We start from the raw sequence: 23,104 nt of genomic DNA, 5'->3' as shown, positions 1-23,104 counted from the left end.
TTTAAAAGTAAAGATAATTTTCTAACTATAGCGAAATTCCTATTTACTCAAAGAACAATATTGAGAACAGATATGAGCATAAATGTGTATTTAAATATTTAATACGTAGTAAAAAAGAGAAATTAACTGCATTAGTAAATATTTACTAGCTATCTAGAAGTGATCAAAATTTTGAAGGACGATACATTTAATTTGTCATTCAGCACTACAATGTGTCCTATCAGCTTATAATTATAAGTAACACATCATGCATAATAATTATTTAACAAGACATTTATTACAAGACATAAGCAATAGAAAAATTTCACAAAACTGTTTTTAACTACATAATTAAATTTCATTAAATGATTTCATAAGACTAATATTCATATAATCTTTAGATAAACATTCTTAAAAACACACACAGTTTAATGCATATATATAGATCAAACTATTTTTCTTCGATAAATTGGAAAATTCGAATTAAATTTAATCTAAAACAGGGAATTGTATGAATACAATTTGCATTGAATCATTCAATGAAAAATTGAATAACAGTCACTGCAAGTGCCAGTCTCACAGACAGGATGAAACATTTTGATATTTAAAATACACGCGTCTCAGACTGAAAGATGGCCAGTCTTTTAATACCCACCAGGGTTGGTAAGTTTTCGATTGCACCGCATAAAAACCTCTTTTGTGAAAAAGCGAATTGAATTTTGCGCGTAGTAATAATTATGCATAAAAAAAATTTTCTAAGAAAAAAGAAAACTTGTAGCAATAATAACTGATTAACACCTCCTGAGTTTGAGATGGTATAGAAATAATGATAAATTAATGTCTGGTCCACGAGATCTTGCGCAAATATAGTTCGTTCACCAGGAGTTGGCACTTGGCTCCACCTCCTCAGGCAAAGAGTTCATTTCAGCCCAGGAGAAAGACGAGAAACGTCTCCGCGCTTAAAATTGAGAAAACCCTTAATGTGCACCAAACGCAAACAGTGAATTCCTTTTCAGTCACTTACTTCGCTTTATCATCTGCTATTATACCTTTCGTTACTCTAGCTAATTAAATAAATTGCTGCGAAATGTCTCAAAAAGGACAAACTATTCACTTAAAAGAGAGAAATATAAAATTTATGAAATATTTAATGTTAAAAAATGGACATGAAGATTGCGAAATAAGTATTTTTGCCATACGGATACCACGTGATGAAGGCGGGGCCAAGTGCCAACTCCTGGTGAACGAGTTACAACGCAATTTAAATTTTAGATTAGGGAATCAAGAGAAAATTTTGACGGAATACAAATTGATTAGAGAATATTCGCGAATCAACGGTATTCAGATTCGCGGAATTCCGCGAATTAACGGAAAAATCACATGCCTGAGGGCATTATTTACTTATTTAGAAAAAAAAAAAAAAAATTCAGGAAGAGTTTATTTAATTGAAGCTCCACTTTTATTTAAAAAGCAATGAACGGATATGCCATTTTAAATTTGTTCGGGAGATAAAGAAAAAAACATTCTAAAATAGTCTAGATTGAAATAAATGCAAACAATCATACAGCTTAAGAGAATTTTAATCGAAAGTGTTTCCTATTGAAGGTGTGAATAGACTTTTATAAGAATATATGTACACAATTATAAGAAAACAATAACACAAGCCCAGTAACTTCAATCTAACACTCATATCCGGTAACCAAATGAGGAAGTTACTGGTCACTGTCCGACTCAAATGACCAATGAAAATCGGTCTCCTTTCGTTGTCATTTATCTGTTTCTTCGACGCCAGCTTGTATCATCAAGTCTCCAATGTTTTTTTCCAAATCGTCGATTCGGTGGCCCATGTCATCAAGTGTTAATATTGAGGAAAAAAATCACTGAGCTATTATTTTATAAAATGATCACAAGTTATTTTCAGACACACACGAAAAAAATAATTAAAAATGCTATTGTAACAATAATGCAGAGTCATACTATTTATTTCTTTGACCTACAGTCCACACTTCCTGAACACATTATCAGTGGCGTAGTTTTGGGGAGGGTCTGGGGGACAAAACCCCCTCCGTTATTAAACATTAATTGATTTTTATATAAACATTTGTGTTTTAAGCACTAAATTTTTGCAGACAATTAAATACTTTTACATATTAGAATTCATTCAAAAATAATAAAACAAAACACATTTTTTCTAAACAATTTTTCCCCTTTTCGAAATAATGTGTATATATATATATATATATGTAGTGCTCCTCCTCATGAACTGGAATTAAGAGATGCAACATTAAAAGTTTGATGAACTCCCGTTATCGGCCCCTTCTCTGCTTGGGACGGAAAGCCGGCAGGATTTCTCTCTGCCCGGAACCCAATGGAATGGCAAGCGAATTTAAAGAATATTAAAAAGAATTTATGCTTTGAATGAATGAACTGGAATTAAGAGATGCAACATTAAAAGTTTGATGAACTCCCGTTATCGGCCCCTTCTCTGCTTGGGACGGAAAGCCGGCAGGATTTCTCTCTGCCCGGAACCCAATGGAATGGCAAGTGAATTTAAAGAATATTAAAATATGACTGCAAATCCTAGAAAATGCAATATAATGATGAATGAAAAGCCACGGCTAAAGAGTTTACGAGGAAAATAGAGGAGGAGCACTACATATATATATATATATATATATATATATATAGCACAATAAAGATAAAAAGAAATGAGAAAAACAGAGAATTTTTATTAACTGTGCATAAGCTGCAAGTATATAGAACTCGTAAAATAAGTTTAAATATTGAGAAAACATGGAAAATAATAAAAATTAATGAAAAGAAAAATTATTAAAATATTATTTTTAAAAAACATAAATTTTTTTTAATGTATCTTAAAAAATAATAATAATTAAAAAAATACTTAATCAAATTAGGGAAAACAAAATAAAGAAAAAAAGGTATAATCTCATCATCATTTCATATTCGCAAAAAGAGTGCTTTCTAGTATTGTATCAATATAGCCAAAGCAAAATATATCAATACAATTGTGTGAGGAGCACTTAAAAAAAAAATTTTGTTGGGGGAGGGATATAATTGTGTGCGTTGATGATGAGATTATATCTTTTTTTTTTTCCAGAATTTTAATAAGTATTTTTTTATTATTATTATTTTTCTTAAAGATACATAAATTTTTTTTCTCCTCTTTTCATTAATCCTTATTATTTTCCATGCTTTCACAATATTTAAACTTATTTTATGAGTTCCATATACTTGCAGCTTATGCACAGTTAAAAGAACTTATTAATTTTCTTCGTTTTTCTCTCATTTTTCTACCCTTTATGTCTTTATTGAGCTATATATATATGCATATAACAAAAGGAGATAATCGCGTTAACCCCCTCAAACATACATTAAAACTACGCCACTGTTCCTTCTATTACATTTTTTAAAACAAATTCCAAAATTTTATAAATCCCAGATAGCACTGTTACCACATTGCAACAAAAATGCGACTGTCAAGGAAACTCGATGTGTGAAGTCACCGATGTCGATGTGTGGGTCTCTAAAAAGGTGACGATGTCCGCTTTGGGTGAAGCCACATTTTGACTTCACCCAGACATCAAAATCAGACCACATTGAGACATTTAACTGTCACGGTGAAGATGTGATATATTGACGTCTGAACTTAGTTACACGGACACCCTGTTCAGGTGAAAATGTCACATTTTCGTTAACCCTGTATAGACGTGAATTTGTCACAACTTCGTCACGCTGAGACCCTGTTGAGACGTAATTATGTCACACCGTGACTGTGTTCAGACATCAAGATGTCATGTCTTTGTCAAACGGAGAAGTGACTGTGACTAGTAAATGTCTCATTTTGACCTCTGGGCGACGTCACCAAAGACGGGCGTAGTATAGTTCGGTCACCAGGAGTTGGTATTTGCTCTCACCTCCTTGGGCGCAGAGTTCATTTCAGTGCGGGAGTAAGAGAAGAAACATCTCCGCGCTTGAAATTGAGACAACCCTTAATGCAAGCCAAACACAAATAGCGACTTCTTTTTCAGTCACTTACTTCGCTTTATCATTTGCTATTATACCTTTTGTTTCTCTAGCTAATTAAATGTATTTTAAATTTAAAAACTGCTGTCTTAACAGCAAAATCTCTCAAAAAGGGCAAAATATTCACTCAAAAGAGAGAATTATCATGAAATTTATTAAATGTTAAACAAATGCAGATGAAGTTCGCAAAATAAATATTCTTGCCATGCGATCGCCAAATAGCAACCTTCTCCCAAAAATAGAGAAATAGGATTGTCGCATACCACGTGATGAAGGGGGAGTCAAGGGCCAACTCTTGGTGAACAAGCCTAGACCCACTCGTCGACGTCACCGATGTCACATGTGCCTATACGATCGAGTGTTTGTGACTGTGGAATTTTCTTTATTGCAATCTGGAAGCGGAGGTATGCGGGCTTATATTTTTCATATATATATATACGTATATATTATTTCATATATATAATAGCTCTGTTATTTAAAATATATCAATTGAAATTATTATAAATGTAAATAATATTAGTAATCTTCGACTGATCGGTCTTATTTTATTATTAGACCAAACCGAATATTCGGCTTTTGAGCCGAATACTCGTTGCATATCTAATTCTTCAATTGCATTTTTTAAGGCATTTTGCACCAACTTGAACGCTTTTTAAGATTTAAAATAAAGAGAGCTTAAATTTAATAATTTAATTTTTTAATTTTAATTGTTGAAACACATATACATGCCGAAAGTATACTAACTAGCTTACTGAACATCAATAAACAATAATCTAGAATACAAGAAAAAAACTTTAAAAAAAAAACTCATAATTTTTAACAAGAACTTTGTACATATTTATAAATTATTAGACCAAACAAGATTATAAATTATTAGACAAGACAAACAGCCTGTTATTAGACCAAACCAAATATTCATTGCAAACCTAATTTTTTCAATTGCATTTTTAAGGCATTTTGCGCCTACTTGCCTAAATATTAGATCAACTATAATTATAAAACTATTATTATAAAACTATTATTATTAAAATAAAAAAAGGATATTCCTAGCTAATATCTGATCAGACATGATTTGAAATTTATCTTGCATCTGCTGAAGAAGACTCTGAACCTGAAATAAAAAGCAAACAAAAATTAAATAATTTAAAACTACGAAACAATTGTTTAATATTTAATGATTAATATATTCAAGATTTAGTTTCTTCATTTAGGTATAAAGGTGCACTACCTTTTTAACTGAAAGGCCACTTGGGTTTCGGGTTCACTAACAATGGGTCGTACGCTTAGTCACGTTGGCGGTAAATATAATAATTTTTATTTAAACATTAGTGCTCTGAGTGTACATTTTTTATAATTAGTATAGTTACATTTTTTTAAGTAATCATTTTTCGACTTGCTTCATGCTTTTACTTTTTTATTGCTTTTTGCCGATTTCATTGTAAATTCAAGTGACGTTTCAATCGCTTTTATTGTTGTTTTTTTTGCAACTTAAATTTAGTTTTTGATTACATTACATTACATGACTTACATTAGATTTATTTTACATTATTATTATTTTATCATCTTACATTTACGAAATTTATTTTTGCAACTTACTAATTGTAAATGTTTTACTTTTATTTAAGGATTCATTTTTTTTTGTTGTAGTTTTTAATACATATTAGAATAACCATACATGCCAAAATCCTAACATCACCAGTCCTATCAAATGGTTTTTTAACAAAAATATGTTGTTTGTCAAGGAGTTGAAATATTTCCCATACATTGAATATAATCTAGTATATTTTTTATATTCAATTCTATAACTAATTTCTTTGCTACTTAAAAGATAATAAAAATTTCAAAATAAAAAATAATTATAATTGAAATTTAAAAATTACAGAATGCCTCACTTGAACTTTGCGCTCATACAATATTTAATTAAAGAATTGAACAAACTAAGAATTCTCTATCAAATATTGTTGATTTTGTTACTTTAAACCAATTAGTGAAAGAGTTAGCCAAAAATTTATGATGCACAAATATCAAAAAATATTTCTAGAAAATGCACAGAAATCAAAACATTAAAACACAGTTTATGAATTATTTTAATACTTCATCAGGTTGAACCAATGAACTACTAAATGAATGGTGGTCCGTTGAACCATTGGACTTCAAATTAATAGTTCCTAGACCAATAAAATTTCAGTCCAACCACCATAAAATAATTTTCAGTGATCCTCAAAACTAGCAATTGTTGTAAAGGGATGGTATGCTATTTTAGTTTTATAACATGATTTCTAGAACTGAAAATATTCATCTGCCATGGGAAAAGTCAACAAGAAAAGTAACAACTTAAATTAAATAATCAACCACTCTCTTTTTCCCACTAATAAATTGTTCAATGATAAAAGTACATCAATGCTGAAAAAGACTCTCGAAAACATAATTATCATTAAGATAATTACGTTTTCAAAATTATGATCTTTCAGAATCCATCAATTTGTGGAAGAAAGATTCATGTGAAAAAAGAGTTTTATAACAATTCACAGTTGTAATGTATACATTAAATGTATTTTGCCTCCTTAAATATTTTTAAATAAAGCTCTTTATGTTGAACTGAATTTTGTTGCATATGGTTATATTGTTGAATTCACTTTTTATAACCATACATAATTTCCAATAAAAAAAAATTTTTTTTTTAAAGATACATAATTTAATCCAAGGAAAAAAATTTAAAAAAGTTTGCCAAAAGCAGTGATTAAGTTATTTAAGTCTACCGGCCACTGGCTACTATCTAAAAATTTAAATTTTCAGGTCTAATGGTTTGGTTACTTGTTTTGGTTAGAAAATAGAATATTCACTTAAAATCATGAACAGTATAGGGGTCTGTCTAGGTTTTTCCAAGAGGTACCTATTTTGTGAAAATTTAGTAATAATTTGTTAAAATTAAAAATTACATTAAAAAATCAACACAAAAATATGGTAAAAATACGGATTTATCGTTTCTTACGACACACAAAAATAAAATACCATTTTTCCTAAAGTTGAATTCGTGAAGATACCGCTAAACAGTAGTAAACTTGGCTTGGACAGACCCCTGCAGTACATTTCTTTTTGTTATTTTTTATTTTAAAAAAAGGCACGTAAATAGACCAGTGAATATGCATAGAGACTAGTAATATTTTCTAATGCCCGGTAGCTGGGTGGTAGAGCGCTACGCTCTCTTGTGCCCCAGGTCCTGGGTTTGATCCTCAGGCCGGGCAAGGCTGACTCAGACTTTCATCTCTTCAGAGGGTTGATAAAATGAGTACAAAGCATGCAAGGGTAAGACTTGGTTTCCGTGCTCAGTTGATCGCCAAACAGGAACACCTGCTTCAGCACCCTGGGGTGCTGAAAGAAAATTGAGATGGACACAATAGGCCTTTGCTCCCTATGAGCAGTCACGACACTGATTCTAGTTTAGTTGCATTTTCTAGTCATTGGTTCATTAGACCACCAACTAAATTTTTCCACCCTTGTATGAGAAATTTTCTGCAAGCCATCTTTCACTTTAGAAGATAAATTTTCATCTTCAAAATTCGCATTATGGAGCCTATAACTTAAAAATTTATGGTAGAATTGGATTTGCAATGTATCTTGTAACTTTAACTGAATATAACTCATATACTTATAATTTCTATTAGGGTGACCTGGGGTAATTATTGATCAAAAAATGCAAACATCTATTTTGTGAAAAAACTATTCAAGATAGAATTTTAATATTTACTGGAAGTTTGAAGCTATATGAGATGAGTCCTATTCTACCTTCTTTTGTTTGAAAATCTAATTAGAATTTAAAAGATCTTAAATTTTTAGCAATCAGGAATTACCCCTTCTCTTGATCATTTCCAGGGTAATTCTTGATCATTTCTGGGGTAATTACTGATCACAAGTTTTTATAGTAAATGGGCTATTTAAAAATAATTATACAATGGTAATTAACAAATAAGACATTAAGATCAAACAAATAAACCAAAAAGATATGTTTAAGCTGCTAATAAAACGTTTTATTTAAAAGCAGGAATAAAGATTAACTCTTCAGCTCTGGCAGCAGCTCTCACACTGAAATTTTCATTTTCAATCATTAAAAGAAATTCATTATTTTTGCTTTCTAGAAGCTTAGTATCCTTTTCAAGCTTATAATTTCTCACCATATTTATATTAGGTTAATTTATCAACTTAAAAATTATTCTAACAATGTACACACATAAAATTAAGATAGAAGCAAGGTAAGACAAACTAGAAATGGTGCATATCAGAGCACATTTGTCTTGTATACAGTTAAAAACAAATTTTGTGATTATAGTTAAAATATATTTTATAGTTGTTCCACTTAATAAATATGAACTGTTATTTACGAAAAGAAAATTAACTATTTATTAGCTATTTTTTAAACTATTTATAAGAAGAAATGACAATGATCAGGAATTACCCCAGTGATCAATAATTACCCCATCTGTAGGGGGCAACATTTGATAGAGTTTCCTATAATCGATTATAATGTTTACAGTAGATGTGAAACAATTAAACAAAAGCTTAGTACACTATTTTTATATCAAAGAAAAAGAAAGTAACTCAAAATATTTACTATTAAGTGAAGGAGGGGGATCTTTGCAGAAATGTGCACATTTTGAAACCCATCTTTGAAATGGAAAATACAGAGAGCAGTATAAAAGATACTTATTTTGTTAGATTAAACAAAAAACTATTATTAACTAAATGTAGTTATACTTTAGTAAAGTGTACAAGCATTCTTGTCCATGTCTCAAATTTTAAAAAAAATAATTTTTTTAAAATAAAACTTAGGTCATCATTATTTACCCCAGAAACAGAGTGATTGTGAATTACCCCGGGTCACCCTATGATTTCTTTCTATTTGAAAATCTGACTAAGTCCTTTTCCCTTATTTCTTCAAAAATATAATTGCTAAAATTACAGAGGCATCCAATTTTAAACAAAATTTTTTAGTTATACCATTAATTTACTACTTTATAAGGAAATATATATACTCTGTGGCAGAATCACAGTGACATTTTCGCAGAACGTTACAGAGTTCTTGCAGAATGATTTTTCTCTTGAAAAGTAATAATGATTACTTTTCTTTAGAAATTTACACATAATATTTGAATCATGCATTTAGGTAATCACTTTTCAATGCGCTCAATTTACGGCGATAGTATCGTAAATCGATGTATTGTTTCCGATTGTATTTTCGGCAGTTATTGATATTAATTATCATGTAGATTTAAAATATTCAGATATATTTCAAACAATATGGAAAAATTCGAATCGTGCATTTGAGTACATACTTTTTAAGGCAATGAACGCATTTTTATCAGTTATGGCAATTGATTTCACCATAGTTTTTAAATCGGATATTTTTTATACATTATTATTTATTACAACAACCTAATCTTGAAACGAAACACGCATTTGAGGAGTCGAGAGTTCTATCATTTTTTCGGCAATGACTACTACTAAGTATTTCATAACTTTTAATTATATTTTTTATACTGATAATTATTTACAAAATGCAAAGGAGGAAATAATTTTTGTGGGGGATATTTCCACATCGTGCTCTGTCGTGCCAACTACAACTGCCAAGGTGAAAAATAGATTTTAAACTTGAATTTTTTTTAAAAAAACATGTGGATGCTTGCCTGGGGGTGGCTACGAGTAATATCTTTCAAGTTGGTCCCTTTCTATGATGTTTTTTTTAGTTTCTCGTGGGGCCCGCAAGTTTTCAATACTTGGCGATTATTCTGCCACAGATCACGATATGGAAATCTCACCTTTCTGTGTCCCCCCCCCAACAAATTGCAAGAATATCACCTATAATATTAGAATAAAAAATTATTACATCTTTAATTTTAAAAAATTTAGTTTTTTTGTATACAGAGCACTTTTGTTATTTCAAATTTGTAACATATATGTTTGTTATTATTAAAAGTATCTTGCAGAAAGATATTAGAGATAGAGAGTTTTGTCGCAGATAGCTGGAAAAAATTCTGCCACAGGGGCACACATTTGCTTTCAATATTATATGATCAGGGGTCTATCTAGGTTTTTCTGAGAGGTACCTATTATGTGAAAATATAGATATAATTTGTGAAAATGTAGGCATAATTTGTGAAAATATCCCCAAAATTAATTATTATATTAAAAAATCAACACAAAAATATGGTAAAAATATGGATTTTTAGTTTCTTAAGGAAAACAAAAATAAAATTTCAAGAAAAAGTATTTTGTAAAACTACAGATTTTCCTAAAGTTGAATTTGTTAAGGTACCGCTAAACGGTAGTCAATTTGGCCTAGACAGACCCCTGATTGATGTCCTAATAAAATCTTTTTATCGTGAAAAGAACAGGAATTTTTAATAGTAAAAACATTAGAGACTTACATATTGGGTTAAGTCATGAATACTTTTAGGATCAGGCAAGGGTTCTCCACTAGCACTCCTATTCAATTCGGTTTTCATTTCTTGAGAAGACTTTTGAGTAGATGCCTGATTTTGATCCGCCATAACTGCAAACCTACCACACCAACAAATATAAATGTTCAGAAAACTGCAAAGCAATGAATCAGAAGAAAGTATTAGCTGAATTTAAAAAAAATAGATTGGAAATAGAAATTATTACGAAAAAAACACTAACTTTTCACAGTAAATCTTATTCTTTTTGTTTACAATTGCATATCGATATAATTCGATTAACTTTCGAAATCGTATATATCAATCCGTATTCATATAATCGCATCCAAACCATTACTAATCCTGGGCGCTTCCCTAGCCGAGAGAAGCGTGGAGAGCGTCTGAAAGAGACAAAGGCTTATAAGCCGTACTTATACAATTGAGCACATAAGACAGCAGAGTTATATGATAACAGAAAGAAATCTGTTGTTATCTGGTTTTGTTAGATTATTCCTTTAAATAAAAAATTATTGTTTAAATAAAAAAATATTATTTAAATTTTCCTATAATCTTTTATAGCAACTTTTCATAATGGTTTGTTATTGTTTTCTATTTCGTAAATAATTTAAAAAGACAAATATGTATTTTTATTAGTTTCAATATTTTTAACTTAGTATGTAGTAGTCGCCTATCATTTATAAGCTGTTATTTATTTTTTATCTTTGATTGCAGAGTTAAATGCGACTGTGAATCAAAATCATTGTTTAAAATTGCATTTTGATTCATTTGCTTAATGTTTACGGTTATTAAGATCCGCGGATATGATTTTTCCGTAATACAGTTTCAGTTTTGAAATGTTAACTTGATAATAACAGGGGTGGTAGAATTGAAATGTAATTTCAGTATAAAATTACATTTTCTAGTGTGAATTATTTATTAAGTATTGTTTACATTATACATATGTTATTATTTAATACATTTTTCTACAATACATAATTTTGGGCTAAATGTTACTGCAGAACAGGGTTCGTGATTTTTTTTTCTTCCGCTTTTTTTTATTTAACTTAGATTTTTTTGATTTTTATTCAAATACACTGTAAGAAATTTCATTTAGGATTAAAAATACTTTATAAAATTTTTAGTCAAAATTAAATTAACATTAAAACTATATTTTAGGAGCTCTTTACTATATCATAGCTTTGAATGCATGGCTGCCATTTTGGAACAAATGCATGATTGAAATTTAAATACTTGATGAAATAGAGAATTTAAAGAGTACTTCGGGGGTCTGTTTAGGTTTTTCTGAGACCTATTTCGTGAAAATTTAAACATAATTTGTGAAAATAAAAAATAATGTAAAAAAATTAACACAAAAATATTGTAAAAATATGGATTTATCGTTTTTTACGAGATAATAATATTTTAGGGAGAAATTAGCGAGAAAATAATATCTTAGGAAAAAATATTTTGTGAAATTATTCGACAGTTTTTCTTAAAGTTGAATTTGTGAAGATACCGCTAAACGCTAACTTTAACTATTAAAGCAAAGTTTCAATTAGCAAACCATAATTTTTATTTAAAATTGTGATTTCTTTTTTTTTCTTTTGATTTTTGAAATAACAAAATAAATGTATCAGATTGTGTTTATAAATGTAGTCATTCATCAAAAAATAAATAACTATTTAATCTATATATTTTTATATTAAAATATTAACTTTCAATAAATTAGATTATAATAAAATATAATGTAGATTTTAATTCCATGATTTTTCAATTAAAAGGTAGAATTTTAATTAACATTATTTTGCATTTTTTTTAAAAAAAAAATAATGTTTATTAATTACTTTCTACAGCTATGCAAGTCTATATTAAAACAGCATTAAATGTTTACTTTAATCCGTACTTTCAATCTCAAGAATCAATAGATTTTTAAAAATGTAATTTCAAATGTGTTGGAATTTAACACGCATCAAGAAAGAAAGTAATTTCGTTAACTAAAATTAATTAATGTAGCAATTTATTTAAAATAAATTTTAAAACTAAGAAAAGAAAATAATAAAACTATCTATAATTGAAACACTGTTCTTTAACTTTTAAAATCAATATGTATATTAAAAAAAATCCGTTGATTTAAATCAATGATTTTTTAAAAAAATCATTTGATTTAAATCACGATTTAAATTGTGATTTAAATCAAGCTGATTTAAATCAACAAACCCTGCTGCAGAATAATCATAATGTCCTGCTACTGTTTTATTAACTGGCTGGATCGTCCGAAAACATACTTTTTGCTAGATATCCTTTGCATCCTTGTTATGTTCATATATTTTTATGTTGAATTCATATGGTAATCAACTGTTTGACATAGTAATATGTTTTTGGTGTATCTTGATCTGTTAATAAGCAGAGCTCTGAATTGCTGATACAGTTCTGTAATAATAAAAAATAAATTAATATAATTATTTTGTTATAAATATTGAAAATTCATAATAATTTTGTTTCCTACTTCAGCATGGCAGAGTAAAAGTGAGAACTAGCGAGGAGCAAGCAGAGGCCAAAAAGAAGGAACAACAAGAAAAGCTAAAAATCTACTCTTCAGTGACCTCTAAAATTTTTATAAAGGTGAAATATGCTAAAATATAAACATGTTAAAATAATTTAAGCATGCTAAAATATAAATTGTGAATGTGTTGATATCCTTCAATATTTTGAACTACGACCTTTGATTGTAATTGGTTTCTGTCAACTTTGTTACTTTAACCAACATTACTACAACTTGTTTCCTTTTTCAAAAAAATTAATGCAAATATGTGTTACCATATATTCCGGCGTATAACGCGCACTTTTAATACAAAAAATAACATTGGAATCTACGGGTGCGCGGTATACGCCGAATATAAAAAATTATGGATTAAAAAAATTTAAATATAGAAAAATACTTTTATTTTAAAGAAATAACATAACTTTACCTATATACTTCATTGATTTTCGTTATTACATAAAGAGTTCATTATATTTGTCTTCCGCTATCAATTACAATTATTTAAATTTTTTTGTATTATAATTAAAAAATTTTTTGTATTATCTGTAAGGTGGGACCTAAACATGTCCCACTCTAAAAGGCTTTGTGGTTTTCTAACGCAACCAGGACTGATTTGCCAGATGTTTTTTACCCACAATTTAACACCATTTTTGTCCATCCAGAATCACATTATTGCTCTTTCAATTCTACCCTCACATACATGTCAAATTCAGTTCTTTTATTTTTGCAAAAGATAGGGAAAAATACTTTTTATTTCAGATCTTGAAAGACGAGATATTACGCATGTACAATCCAAATTTTTGTGCGCGTTATACGAAGAGTATATCTTAAAATTTAAAAAAAGTAATTAGAAATTACGGGTGCGCGTTATACGCCGGGGCGCGTTATGCGCCGGAATATACGGTAGTTTCTTAATTTCACCATTAGTTAATCCAACTTTTTTTTTAAATTAAAAAAATCTAGCTATATTTCAAAATAGTATATATATACATTGGGAGTCAACCGATGGCAGGCCGTCGCACCGGACAGGGCCAGATGGAGGAAAATCTGCGAGTCAGCCTTGGCCTGTGAAAGGCTGTTGCACTTATGAAGAAGATATATATATACACACACACGCACAGACATGAATATAATATTATTTTTTTTATTAAGTTAGTATGCGTTCATTTACACTTCAGTAATTGTACACTTTTTTTTCTCATTGTTTTACTAGATATTTTTAGTTCTTAAATATTTAATAAAAGTTTTTTTTTCTTAGTTCTTATTTTTCTCAAATAAATTAAATGATTTGTAATGTTTTTTTTTTTCTTTTTCAGAGAAAGAATGATGAGTTGGATGAGGAATTATTAGAACTTACTCGAGGCATTCTTGAAAAGAATCCCGATTTTTATACCTTTTGGAATTATAGAAGAGAGACATTGCTGCGCATGAAAGATCAAAAGTTACTAACATTTTTATTCTCAAATAGGTTTTGTATTTTATTAAAGGTTTATTTATAGAATTTTTTTTTTTAAACAAGTTTTGTTTCCAATGATTTGAGTTTTATTTTATTGCATTTATCTGATACTAACAAGAATATCATTTACCTAACATAATTTTTTTTATTTTGTACTGCAGTCTGTGTTCATATTAATATCATTGTCATTCAAACAAAAATATAGGTATTCTTCTGAATATCAATGTCTTATTTTCTAATAGTATTGATAAAAATAATTTTCAAAATCGAAATTTGAAAAGTATGAATTAATTTTCTTATATTTACTTACATGGTGCTTAGCGTTTTTAAAATGTGCTTAAAGGTACTTATTTTCATTTTTTAAAAGGCTTTAAAGATGCTTAATTTTCTCTTTTCGAAAATGAGATTTTTTTTCTTTACCATGTCGATTTTCGCCACTAATTATGCAAAAGCGTGCTTTTCGCATTGTTTTATTAAAATTTTTCACAATTCATACAACCACAATCCATTTCGGCATACTGTTGGTCCATAGCGTATGAAAGCGCCAATCATTTTACATGTTTGGTAAAATACTTGTGAATCCGTGTGCGCGTCTACTGAGCTGGGTTCGGTGAGATTATTACCCTCTCATGTGCAACTCTGCTGCATTTTGCAAGATATTCTCCATTTCAGACTTCATTTTCCACCCTCTGAAATGAAACTGAAAAATCCCTTGATTATTTTTTAATGGCTAATATAATCAAGAAAATAGTTCTTTGTCAGAAACTAGTTATTTTATCTAGATCGTGTAAAGTCTTTGAAAATTATTTTGCATTTTGTTATTACATATAGTGCTTAAAAATATTTTTTGAGTACTTAAGAAGTGCTTTTTTTTATTGAAAGATTTGGCTACGCACTGTGACTTATTTTGTGTGTAAATAGTGAAATCTTTTCAAGTGGGGCCCTCAATAGTCCTGAATTACAGGATCTTCTCTTCCTCACCTTAGAGAATGGTCTTGAAATTAACAGTTTAGAAAAATAATACAAACTTTACTCTGTTTCCTTAAAAACTAATATATATATATATATATATATATATATATATATTCTCAAAATAGTAGTCTAAAACAACTTTTGAATCAATGGATGATCAAAAAATATTAAATGAATGGGCAGAAAAGAAATAAATGAACATATTTAACTCAACAATAAATCTTCCAGATAAGGATAACACTTAACAAGAAGAATGGTAAATAAGTATAACTTTACAGCAAATATTTTGTTTTCAACTTTATCCTGAATTCCTTGGGAAAATCGCTTTATTAGAAGGAACCTGAAAAATTCCTGCAACTAACATTGAAACACAATATAAAAATATTAGACAGAGAGACTCAAAATAAATAAATGTATTGCAATTATATCTTGTAAAACTTCGACTGAAGCATGAACAAATTTTACCAAAATTTGAATAGTATTTTGTAGTTTTTCTTTAACAATATTATTCTCTCAGCTGATATTCATTTTAAAAATTGTACATTCTTTATTAATTAAAAGTAAGATTTAGAATGGGAATATCACGTATATTAATAATTAATAGACTATACTACTTTGAGTTTTTTTATTTTTCCAGTTTCTTACAAAATAATGCTAATAATGATATTTTTTTAGAAAACTTTACTTACTTTCCTACCTAAATCAATACCTTGAATCTACCCCCTAATTGTGACAGTCTAGAGCTTCTGGGAGGGAAATTATTCAGAGAAATTGCGTTTTTATATCTAGTTATGTAACTTTAAATGTTGTTTCACCTATTTATTGGTGTGTATTTGACCAATCCATGCAGATTGCATGTTAGAATATGAAAATCTGATCGTTTGCTCAAAAGTTATTTAGGCGTTCTCTTTTTTTTTTTATTTTACACATTGCACAAGCATTTATAATAAATTTATTTTAAAAGTGGAAAAAGGAAATTGCTGTTGTTTTTCCTTTTAAAGCCAAATTATGGATAATCAATATTTTGAAGAAATTCGATTAAACTACCTAAAATTTAATCCAAAACCTGTATGGCATCATCGTCATTCATATAACTTTTCAGATAATTTAATACCTCATCAGCAAATTAAAATCATCATTAAATTTAATTATTGCAACATGTTAAAATATATTTAAAAAAATTTTTTAAGTACTTTGAATAGTAGAGAAATTGTCTGTTTGGTTTTACATTTGTGCATGCTTTAACAGAGTTGCCACTCAACAGGGAGAAACTGGAAAATACAGGAATTTAAAAATCGCCTAAAATAATATAGAAAATGCAGGGAATTTTTTTTTTTTTTTTTTGCAAACTGGGAAAATACAGGGAATTTTGTTTCTAATTTTTGTTTCTTTTAAAAATCTATGACCACAAAGCGTAATCTATGGGATATTTAACAATGATATTTCTGCTATACTAAACTATTTCATTTACTGGAGCATTAAAGTATGTTCAGCTGTTTTTCCAGCAATTAAGACTAATAAATATATTTAATCCATTATAACTCACTCAAGAGCACAGCAATTGTTGTTTCTTCTTAATATATTGTGTATAATATGTACAGGGAAAACACAGGGAATTTTTTTCCCTCCAGATTTGAGTGATAATCCTGTTCAATGACCTTCAAAATCCGATTTAACCCTTTCGAGCCTAACGGGACACATACGTCCCAAGCAAATTTCAAAAAAATATTTTGGGACAGAAACCCTTCCCTGTCTAATGGGAGACTTTCCCACCAGTCCTGCCAATATTTTTGAAGGTATTTTCATTCACAGAACATACATGGCACTACCGTGCATAATGCTGCCTTACTCATAGTTTATGCTTCCAAAATTGTTCTGTTGTAAAAAAAATTATTCGTCGCGAAAGGATTAATATTTTCGTTTGTATTTTTCCAAATCAAACTAGGGATGATGAGGAGCTGAAGAAACTTAGTCTCTTGGAATTGGATCTCACTCAACATTGCCTCAAAGTCAATCCTAAATCCTATTCCACGTGGAATCATCGTTTCTGGGTCATGGAATTCAATCCTGATGCTGATTGGAAGCGAGAGTTGAAACTTTGCAACTTTTTCCTCTCTCAAGATGAACGCAACTGTAATTAAATGTTATTTTATTTAGAACTAGGTTTAATGATATTGATTGAATAATAATTAAATAATTATAATCGCTATATATAAAGAAAAATTCTTGTCTAAAACTTGATTAGCACACTAACATTTACAACTAATTATTATTTTGTAGTTCATTGTTGGGATTATCGCCGCCTTGTTGCTAAGAAATGCCTTATCTCACCTGAAGAAGAGTTAGAGTACACGAGCAAGTTAATAGAGTCTAACTTCTCCAATTATTCTGCCTGGCATTACCGCAGTAAACTGTTACCCATTATTCACTTGGATACTGTAACAGGATCCATCAAAGAAAATGTATTGCTGAAAGGTAATTATTTTACATAGCGGCCAGTAGAGTCCAGAACTGTTGTACAGTATCTAACCCCGTGGCAGAATTGCGGCGACACTGTCACAGAATGCTACAATGTTTTTGCAGAAAGATTTTTCATTTTGGAAAGGGAAAATTTTTTGGCTTTCCTTTCTACATAATTTTTCAAAAAAAAATAATTTTTCTTCTGCAGAATTTTTTTTGAAAGATGTCTTTCTTGTGCATCAGAGAGGAAAGAAATAATCATGATTTTTCTATTCTCATTTAAGATTTTTAAAAAAAAATCGGTAATAACTGGCTTTAGTTATAATTCCAAATTAATAATATAAAATAAAAAATTCAGAAATCGCGATAGTTTAAAAGATAGTTTGGTCTAGAAATGTTCTTTCTTTCATTTTTTTTTCTTTATAGAACACCATATTTTCATTTGCTTATTTGAGTATCTCTTTTTTAAAGAGTCCTATTCGAGTGATTGGTGTTCTTTATTTTGGGAATTCTGCACGGATTTTACGATTTTCAATTTAAGTACAAATTTAAATTCATAATCGTTTGATTTATTTACGTATTCTAATTTGTGTAATGATTTAAAAAATTCGAATTTTCCTCCCACAGAATGCGAGAATATCGCCTATAATATTAGAATTAAAAAAATATTACTTTTAAAATGAAAATTTTTATTTTACACTTTCTTCTGTAAACATAACGTTTCTATTACGTTAAATTAGTGATTGTTATAATTAAAAATATCTTAAAGTGCCAGGGAAATTTGTTGCAGAAAGCCCAAAAAAATTCTGCCATAGGAGTATCTAAAATATTTTAATGGCTTAAATAAAAATAACTTTATTCAGCAATTAAAAATTTTTTAGTAAGAAATATCAACTATTTTAATTATGTTATTTTTAGAAATAGCAGAGGCCCGATTATCCGAGTTTTCGCTGTAACCGAGCTATAAAATATTTCAAGTATTATTTTTTTCTAGTTTATTTTTACATAGCTGCCAACTCTACTGGATTTTCCAGTAGACTACTGGATTTTAAACTAATATAATTCTCTTCAATAAAAATTCTCCTAATTTTTGTACATTTTAGAAAATTCCCTCAAATTGAATCAGATTTCTAATAAAATCCCAACTTATATAGAATTTTCACACAGATTATTGCTTGCTTAAATATTTAAATAAATATGACTAATACATGGTGCTTAGCGTTTTTAAAAAGTGCTTATTTTTGTTTTTAAAAAGCCCTTAAAGGTGCTTTTTTCATTGGGTGTCTTTAAAAAGTGCTTAGTTTTTCCTTTTCGAAAATGAGGTTTTAGTTCTTTACCATGTCGATTTTCGCCATGCAATGTAAAAGCCTGCTTTTCACATTGTTCTATTCAATGTTTTCACAATTCATTCAACAACATTCCATTTTGCCATACCGATAGTCCATAGCGTATAAAAGCGCCAATCATTTTAAATGTTTTGCAATATTTTATCATGTAAAGTCTAAAAATTATTTTGCATTCTTTTAATGTAGATAGCGGTGAAAAATATTTTGTGAGTGCTTGAAATGTACTTAAAAGGTGCTTATTTTTTTGATTAAGGATTTGGCTATACGCGCTGTTAAATGTATGACATTTATACCACTTCTTTCTTTTCCTTTTTTTTTATGCTCTTCTTTTTAACCGAGCTCTTTGGTGTGTTAGTCGTGATCCACATTAACTGGTATAATCGGGACTCTACTGTAATTTTAAGCATTCCTAATTCATTTTATGGTAGCATTGATTGATTATTTTTTTTAAAAAATCCTNTTTTTTTTTTTTTTTTTTTTTTTTTTTTTTTTTTTTTTTAAAAATCATGATTTTCCTATCTTGACTGAAATAAATTTTTGTTTCTTTCTTTACAGAGTTTGAGTTGATACAAAATGCCGCGTTTACCGATCCTGATGATCAAAGTGTATGGTTTTATCACAGGTGGCTCTTAGGAAAAAGTAAGTATATAAACATCACTTACTTTATGCTTAAAGGTATCTTGGAAAGAGAACGAAGGAGAAAATGAATACAATAAAATATAATTTTTCTGCGACTAGTTTTTTCCTCATATCAAAAAAGCTGAGAAATGTAATAACAAAATGGAAAAAATTATTTTATAATTAAATAATAATTCAAAATTTAAAGTTAAATAAATGCGTTACACATTTTGCAAAGAACATTGTTGCAAAGAATTCTTAATCTGCCACTTCTAATTTTCGCTAAACTGAATTATGATGTAAAAGGAATCTTAAGCTTTAATTTTAAATATTTCAAAAATTTATTTCTGAATTAAATACATTTTCATATCGAAGTGCTCTGTAAACAATTATTTACAAAGGCGCCAAATTATCTATTTTTGCAACGAATATTTATTGTATTAAGAGAGTGGGAAGTGCAAGCAAAAAAATTATTTTCCTAAAATAGCTCGGATGAAATTTTTTTATTTTAATGAAACATATATTTTAATATGTAGTTCGTATTAATGATTTACAGCTAGGTAATATATATACAATACATTGCACCTCTTTCTTCACTTAAACATTTTCAGATATTACAAAGGTGAAATAAAAATGGAAAGAAAAAAAATCCCCACCGCCTTGAGGTATTTTGCAAAATATTCCATCCCTACAAGAATTAAAAATTGATGCTCCAGTCAAACTAAATAGCTGTTTACAATTGTGCTTTTTTTGTTATTTTATGTAATTGTAAATTTGAGATATGATTTGAGATATAAATTTGAGTTTGCTTTAAAAATAATTCTCGCTGAAAAAATGTTCTAAAAGGATTTCTAAAGATAACCCTTAAAAAGAAAAAGAAAAAAATCAACTATTTAACTAACTCACTAAAAATAAATGTGTTTTTATTTTATATGATTGTAAAGTTGTTCAATTAGAGTATAATAATTTGACTTGCAAAAATGTTCCCTATCCCGAAAAAATCTTTTATAAATATCCCCCTTAAAATTATGATTTGAGATATAAATTTGAGTTTGCTTTAAAAATAATTCTCACTGAAAAAATTTTCTAAAAGGATTTCTAAAGATAACCCTTAAAAAGAAAAAAATCAACTATTTAACTAACTCGCTAAAAATAAATGTGTTTTCATTTTATATGATTGTAAAGTTGTTCAATTAGAGTATAATAATTTGACTTGCAAAAATCTTCCCTATCCCAAAAAAATCTTTTATAAATATTCCCCTTAAAATTCAAAAAATCTCAAAATTGTTTACGGTAACTTGCCCTCCTTGTAGACACCCATGCAACTCGTCATGTGAATCAAATGTGTCAAAAAGCAATCGCTGAAATGGGAGTTTGAGTTCTGTATTAATAATTGTACAAGATTTTAATCACTGAATCTGGTATTTTGAGTTTTGTTCTTAAAAGTACCATAACAAAAATATTCTGTATCAATTTCCAAAACAAAAGTTGATTGTATCTACTTTATAAATAGCATTTTTTTAAAATATGACTCAATTTTAAATCCTGGTGTTTTTCAGATTCAATTCTTCAAATTCTAAACGTTAGTGTCTTTAAACCTGAAAAATCAATCCTTGTGTTGCTTTCTGAACCTCTACAGGTAATAAAACTCTGAACACTATCATAAATACCAGTTTTGATGTTTCAGCTTCTGATTTGTTAATTCTTCTAGGTTAACTCTCAGAATTTAAAGTTGTATGTTAATGATACCACAGTTCATACTTGTTGGAGGTCTGTCAGTCAAAATATGCCTGTCTCATCTGTTTGGGTAATTTCATTCTCTTTAGCAGTTGCAAATTTTTTTTTTTATTCAAGCCATTTTAAATATAAAAATTAATATTAAGAATACTTATCAAAATTTTATGCACTCTTAATTTAATGTTGCAGATTATAGTAAACTTTCTTTGTTTAAAATTTTAATAAGAGCACCTTTAAGGGAAAGATTTTGTTTATGAAAATTGAAAACAGTTCTTTAATTATCAACAAAATTAATGGTAGCATGCAGACACGAGGTGACTAAATATAATTAANTCTGAACACTATCATAAATACCAGTTTTGATGTTTCAGCTTCTGATTTGTTAATTCTTCTAGGTTAACTCTCAGAATTTAAAGTTGTATGTTAATGATACCACAGTTCATACTTGTTGGAGGTCTGTCAGTCAAAATATGCCTGTCTCATCTGTTTGGGTAATTTCATTCTCTTTAGCAGTTGCAAATTTTTTTTTTTATTCAAGCCATTTTAAATATAAAAATTAATATTAAGAATACTTATCAAAATTTTATGCACTCTTGATTTAATGTTGCAGATTATAGTAAACTTTCTTTGTTTAAAAATTTAATAAGAGCACCTTTAAGGGAAAGATTTTGTTTATGAAAATTGAAAACAGTTCTTTAATTATCAGCAAAATTAATGGTAGCATGCAGACACGAGGTGACTAAATATAATTAATGGTGATTTAAAAAAAGTGTATGTCAATTGCCAGCCGACCCCAATTTTTTTTTCATTAACCCCTTCCCTTGCCAAATTTTTTGAAAAAAAAAAGCAAAAAATCAACGTATTTTTTTAGTTTTATTAATAAATACAAGGAACTAAAACAAAACATAATTCAAAAGTTTTAATTTTTTATGTGTAAAGAACATTTAATTTATCGTTAGTTTACTATCCGGTGTTATCTCGAGCAAATGAAAAAAGTTAAATATTAGTCTTTGTATGATAGTTTTTAAAACAAATTGATATTTTTATATAATTAAATAAAATAATTATTCATTTAAAAAATGGAATGAGCCTCTCAATATTGAATATATTTAAAATTCTGTATAAATTGTTTTTATGGTGGCTAATATAATCAAGAAAAGAATTCCTTATCAGAAACTACTTGTTTTATCATAATCTTTAAAAAAATTTATTGCATTTTGTTAATATATTTATGAAAAACTTTCAACAATTTGAAGAAAATTTTTTATTAGTGTGCATTTTGCCTAATTATGATATTTTTTTTTAAAACGTGCTTCATTTCTGTTGAAAAATTTGACTACGCACCCTGTAAAGATTTCAAGTTCTTAAATTATTCTTATTTTTGTCATCCTGGAGAAAAATTATTTTCTCTAGAAAAAGTTCTAAGAATTTCAAAGTCATATGTGCATAGACCCTGTTGATTAATGAAAATATTTTTTATAAAAACTATTTAAATAAATCTGATTAAAAATTATATGCG

General features: G+C 28.4%; 2 protein-coding genes across 4 annotated transcripts in view; one reads left to right on the top strand and one right to left on the bottom strand.

Annotated features, from left to right (window-relative positions):
• Positions 1–255: 255 nt before the first annotated feature.
• LOC107437614 (heat shock factor-binding protein 1) lies at positions 256–10,834 on the bottom strand. Of its 2 annotated transcripts, XM_016049670.3 has the most exons (4): positions 10,699–10,834; positions 10,446–10,611; positions 5,068–5,134; positions 256–1,834 (listed from the first exon to the last, which is right to left on the bottom strand). In XM_016049670.3, exons 2-4 carry the CDS (start codon positions 10,566–10,568, stop codon positions 1,746–1,748), a joined length of 279 nt encoding a protein of 92 aa, XP_015905156.1. In that variant the 5' UTR covers positions 10,569–10,611; positions 10,699–10,834; the 3' UTR covers positions 256–1,745. The 2 variants fall into 2 exon arrangements, with proteins under 2 accessions (XP_015905156.1, XP_071042756.1); XM_071186655.1 differs by having other exon boundaries at positions 10,446–10,784.
• Positions 10,835–10,853: 19 nt separating this feature from the next.
• LOC107437612 (Rab geranylgeranyltransferase subunit alpha) overlaps positions 10,854–23,104 on the top strand; it is a 23,556-nt gene continuing 11,305 nt past the window's right edge. Inside the window, exons 1-8 of one of the 2 annotated variants that reach the window (XM_016049668.3) lie at positions 10,854–11,048; positions 12,966–13,076; positions 14,313–14,437; positions 17,370–17,557; positions 17,705–17,899; positions 19,786–19,869; positions 21,408–21,487; positions 21,560–21,655. In XM_016049668.3, the coding sequence (XP_015905154.1) occupies positions 11,046–11,048; positions 12,966–13,076; positions 14,313–14,437; positions 17,370–17,557; positions 17,705–17,899; positions 19,786–19,869; positions 21,408–21,487; positions 21,560–21,655 (882 nt within the window). In that variant the 5' untranslated portion in view covers positions 10,854–11,045. Of the gene's footprint in view, positions 11,049–12,965; positions 13,077–14,312; positions 14,465–17,369; positions 17,558–17,704; positions 17,900–19,785; positions 19,870–21,407; positions 21,488–21,559; positions 21,656–23,104 lie in introns of both variants that reach the window. The other variant, XM_043045071.2, reaches the window with a different exon arrangement.

The sequence above is a fragment of the Parasteatoda tepidariorum genome, chromosome 10, assembly GCF_043381705.1.
Source record: "Parasteatoda tepidariorum isolate YZ-2023 chromosome 10, CAS_Ptep_4.0, whole genome shotgun sequence".
Taxonomy (NCBI): Eukaryota; Metazoa; Arthropoda; class Arachnida; order Araneae; family Theridiidae; genus Parasteatoda; species Parasteatoda tepidariorum.
This window is presented reverse-complemented; position numbering and strand designations above follow the sequence as displayed.

Coding starts and splice junctions, on each gene's coding strand:
- LOC107437614 (XM_016049670.3), bottom strand. CDS start 10,568: ATGGCGGATCAAAATCAGGCATCTACTCAAAAGTCTTCTCAAGAAATG. Junction 5,135..10,445: donor TTCATGACTTAACCCAATAT/GTAAGTCTCTAA, acceptor TTTTTATTTCAG/GTTCAGAGTCTTCTTCAGCA. Junction 1,835..5,067: donor TGATCAGATATTAGCTAGGA/ATATCCTTTTTT, acceptor CAATATTAACAC/TTGATGACATGGGCCACCGA.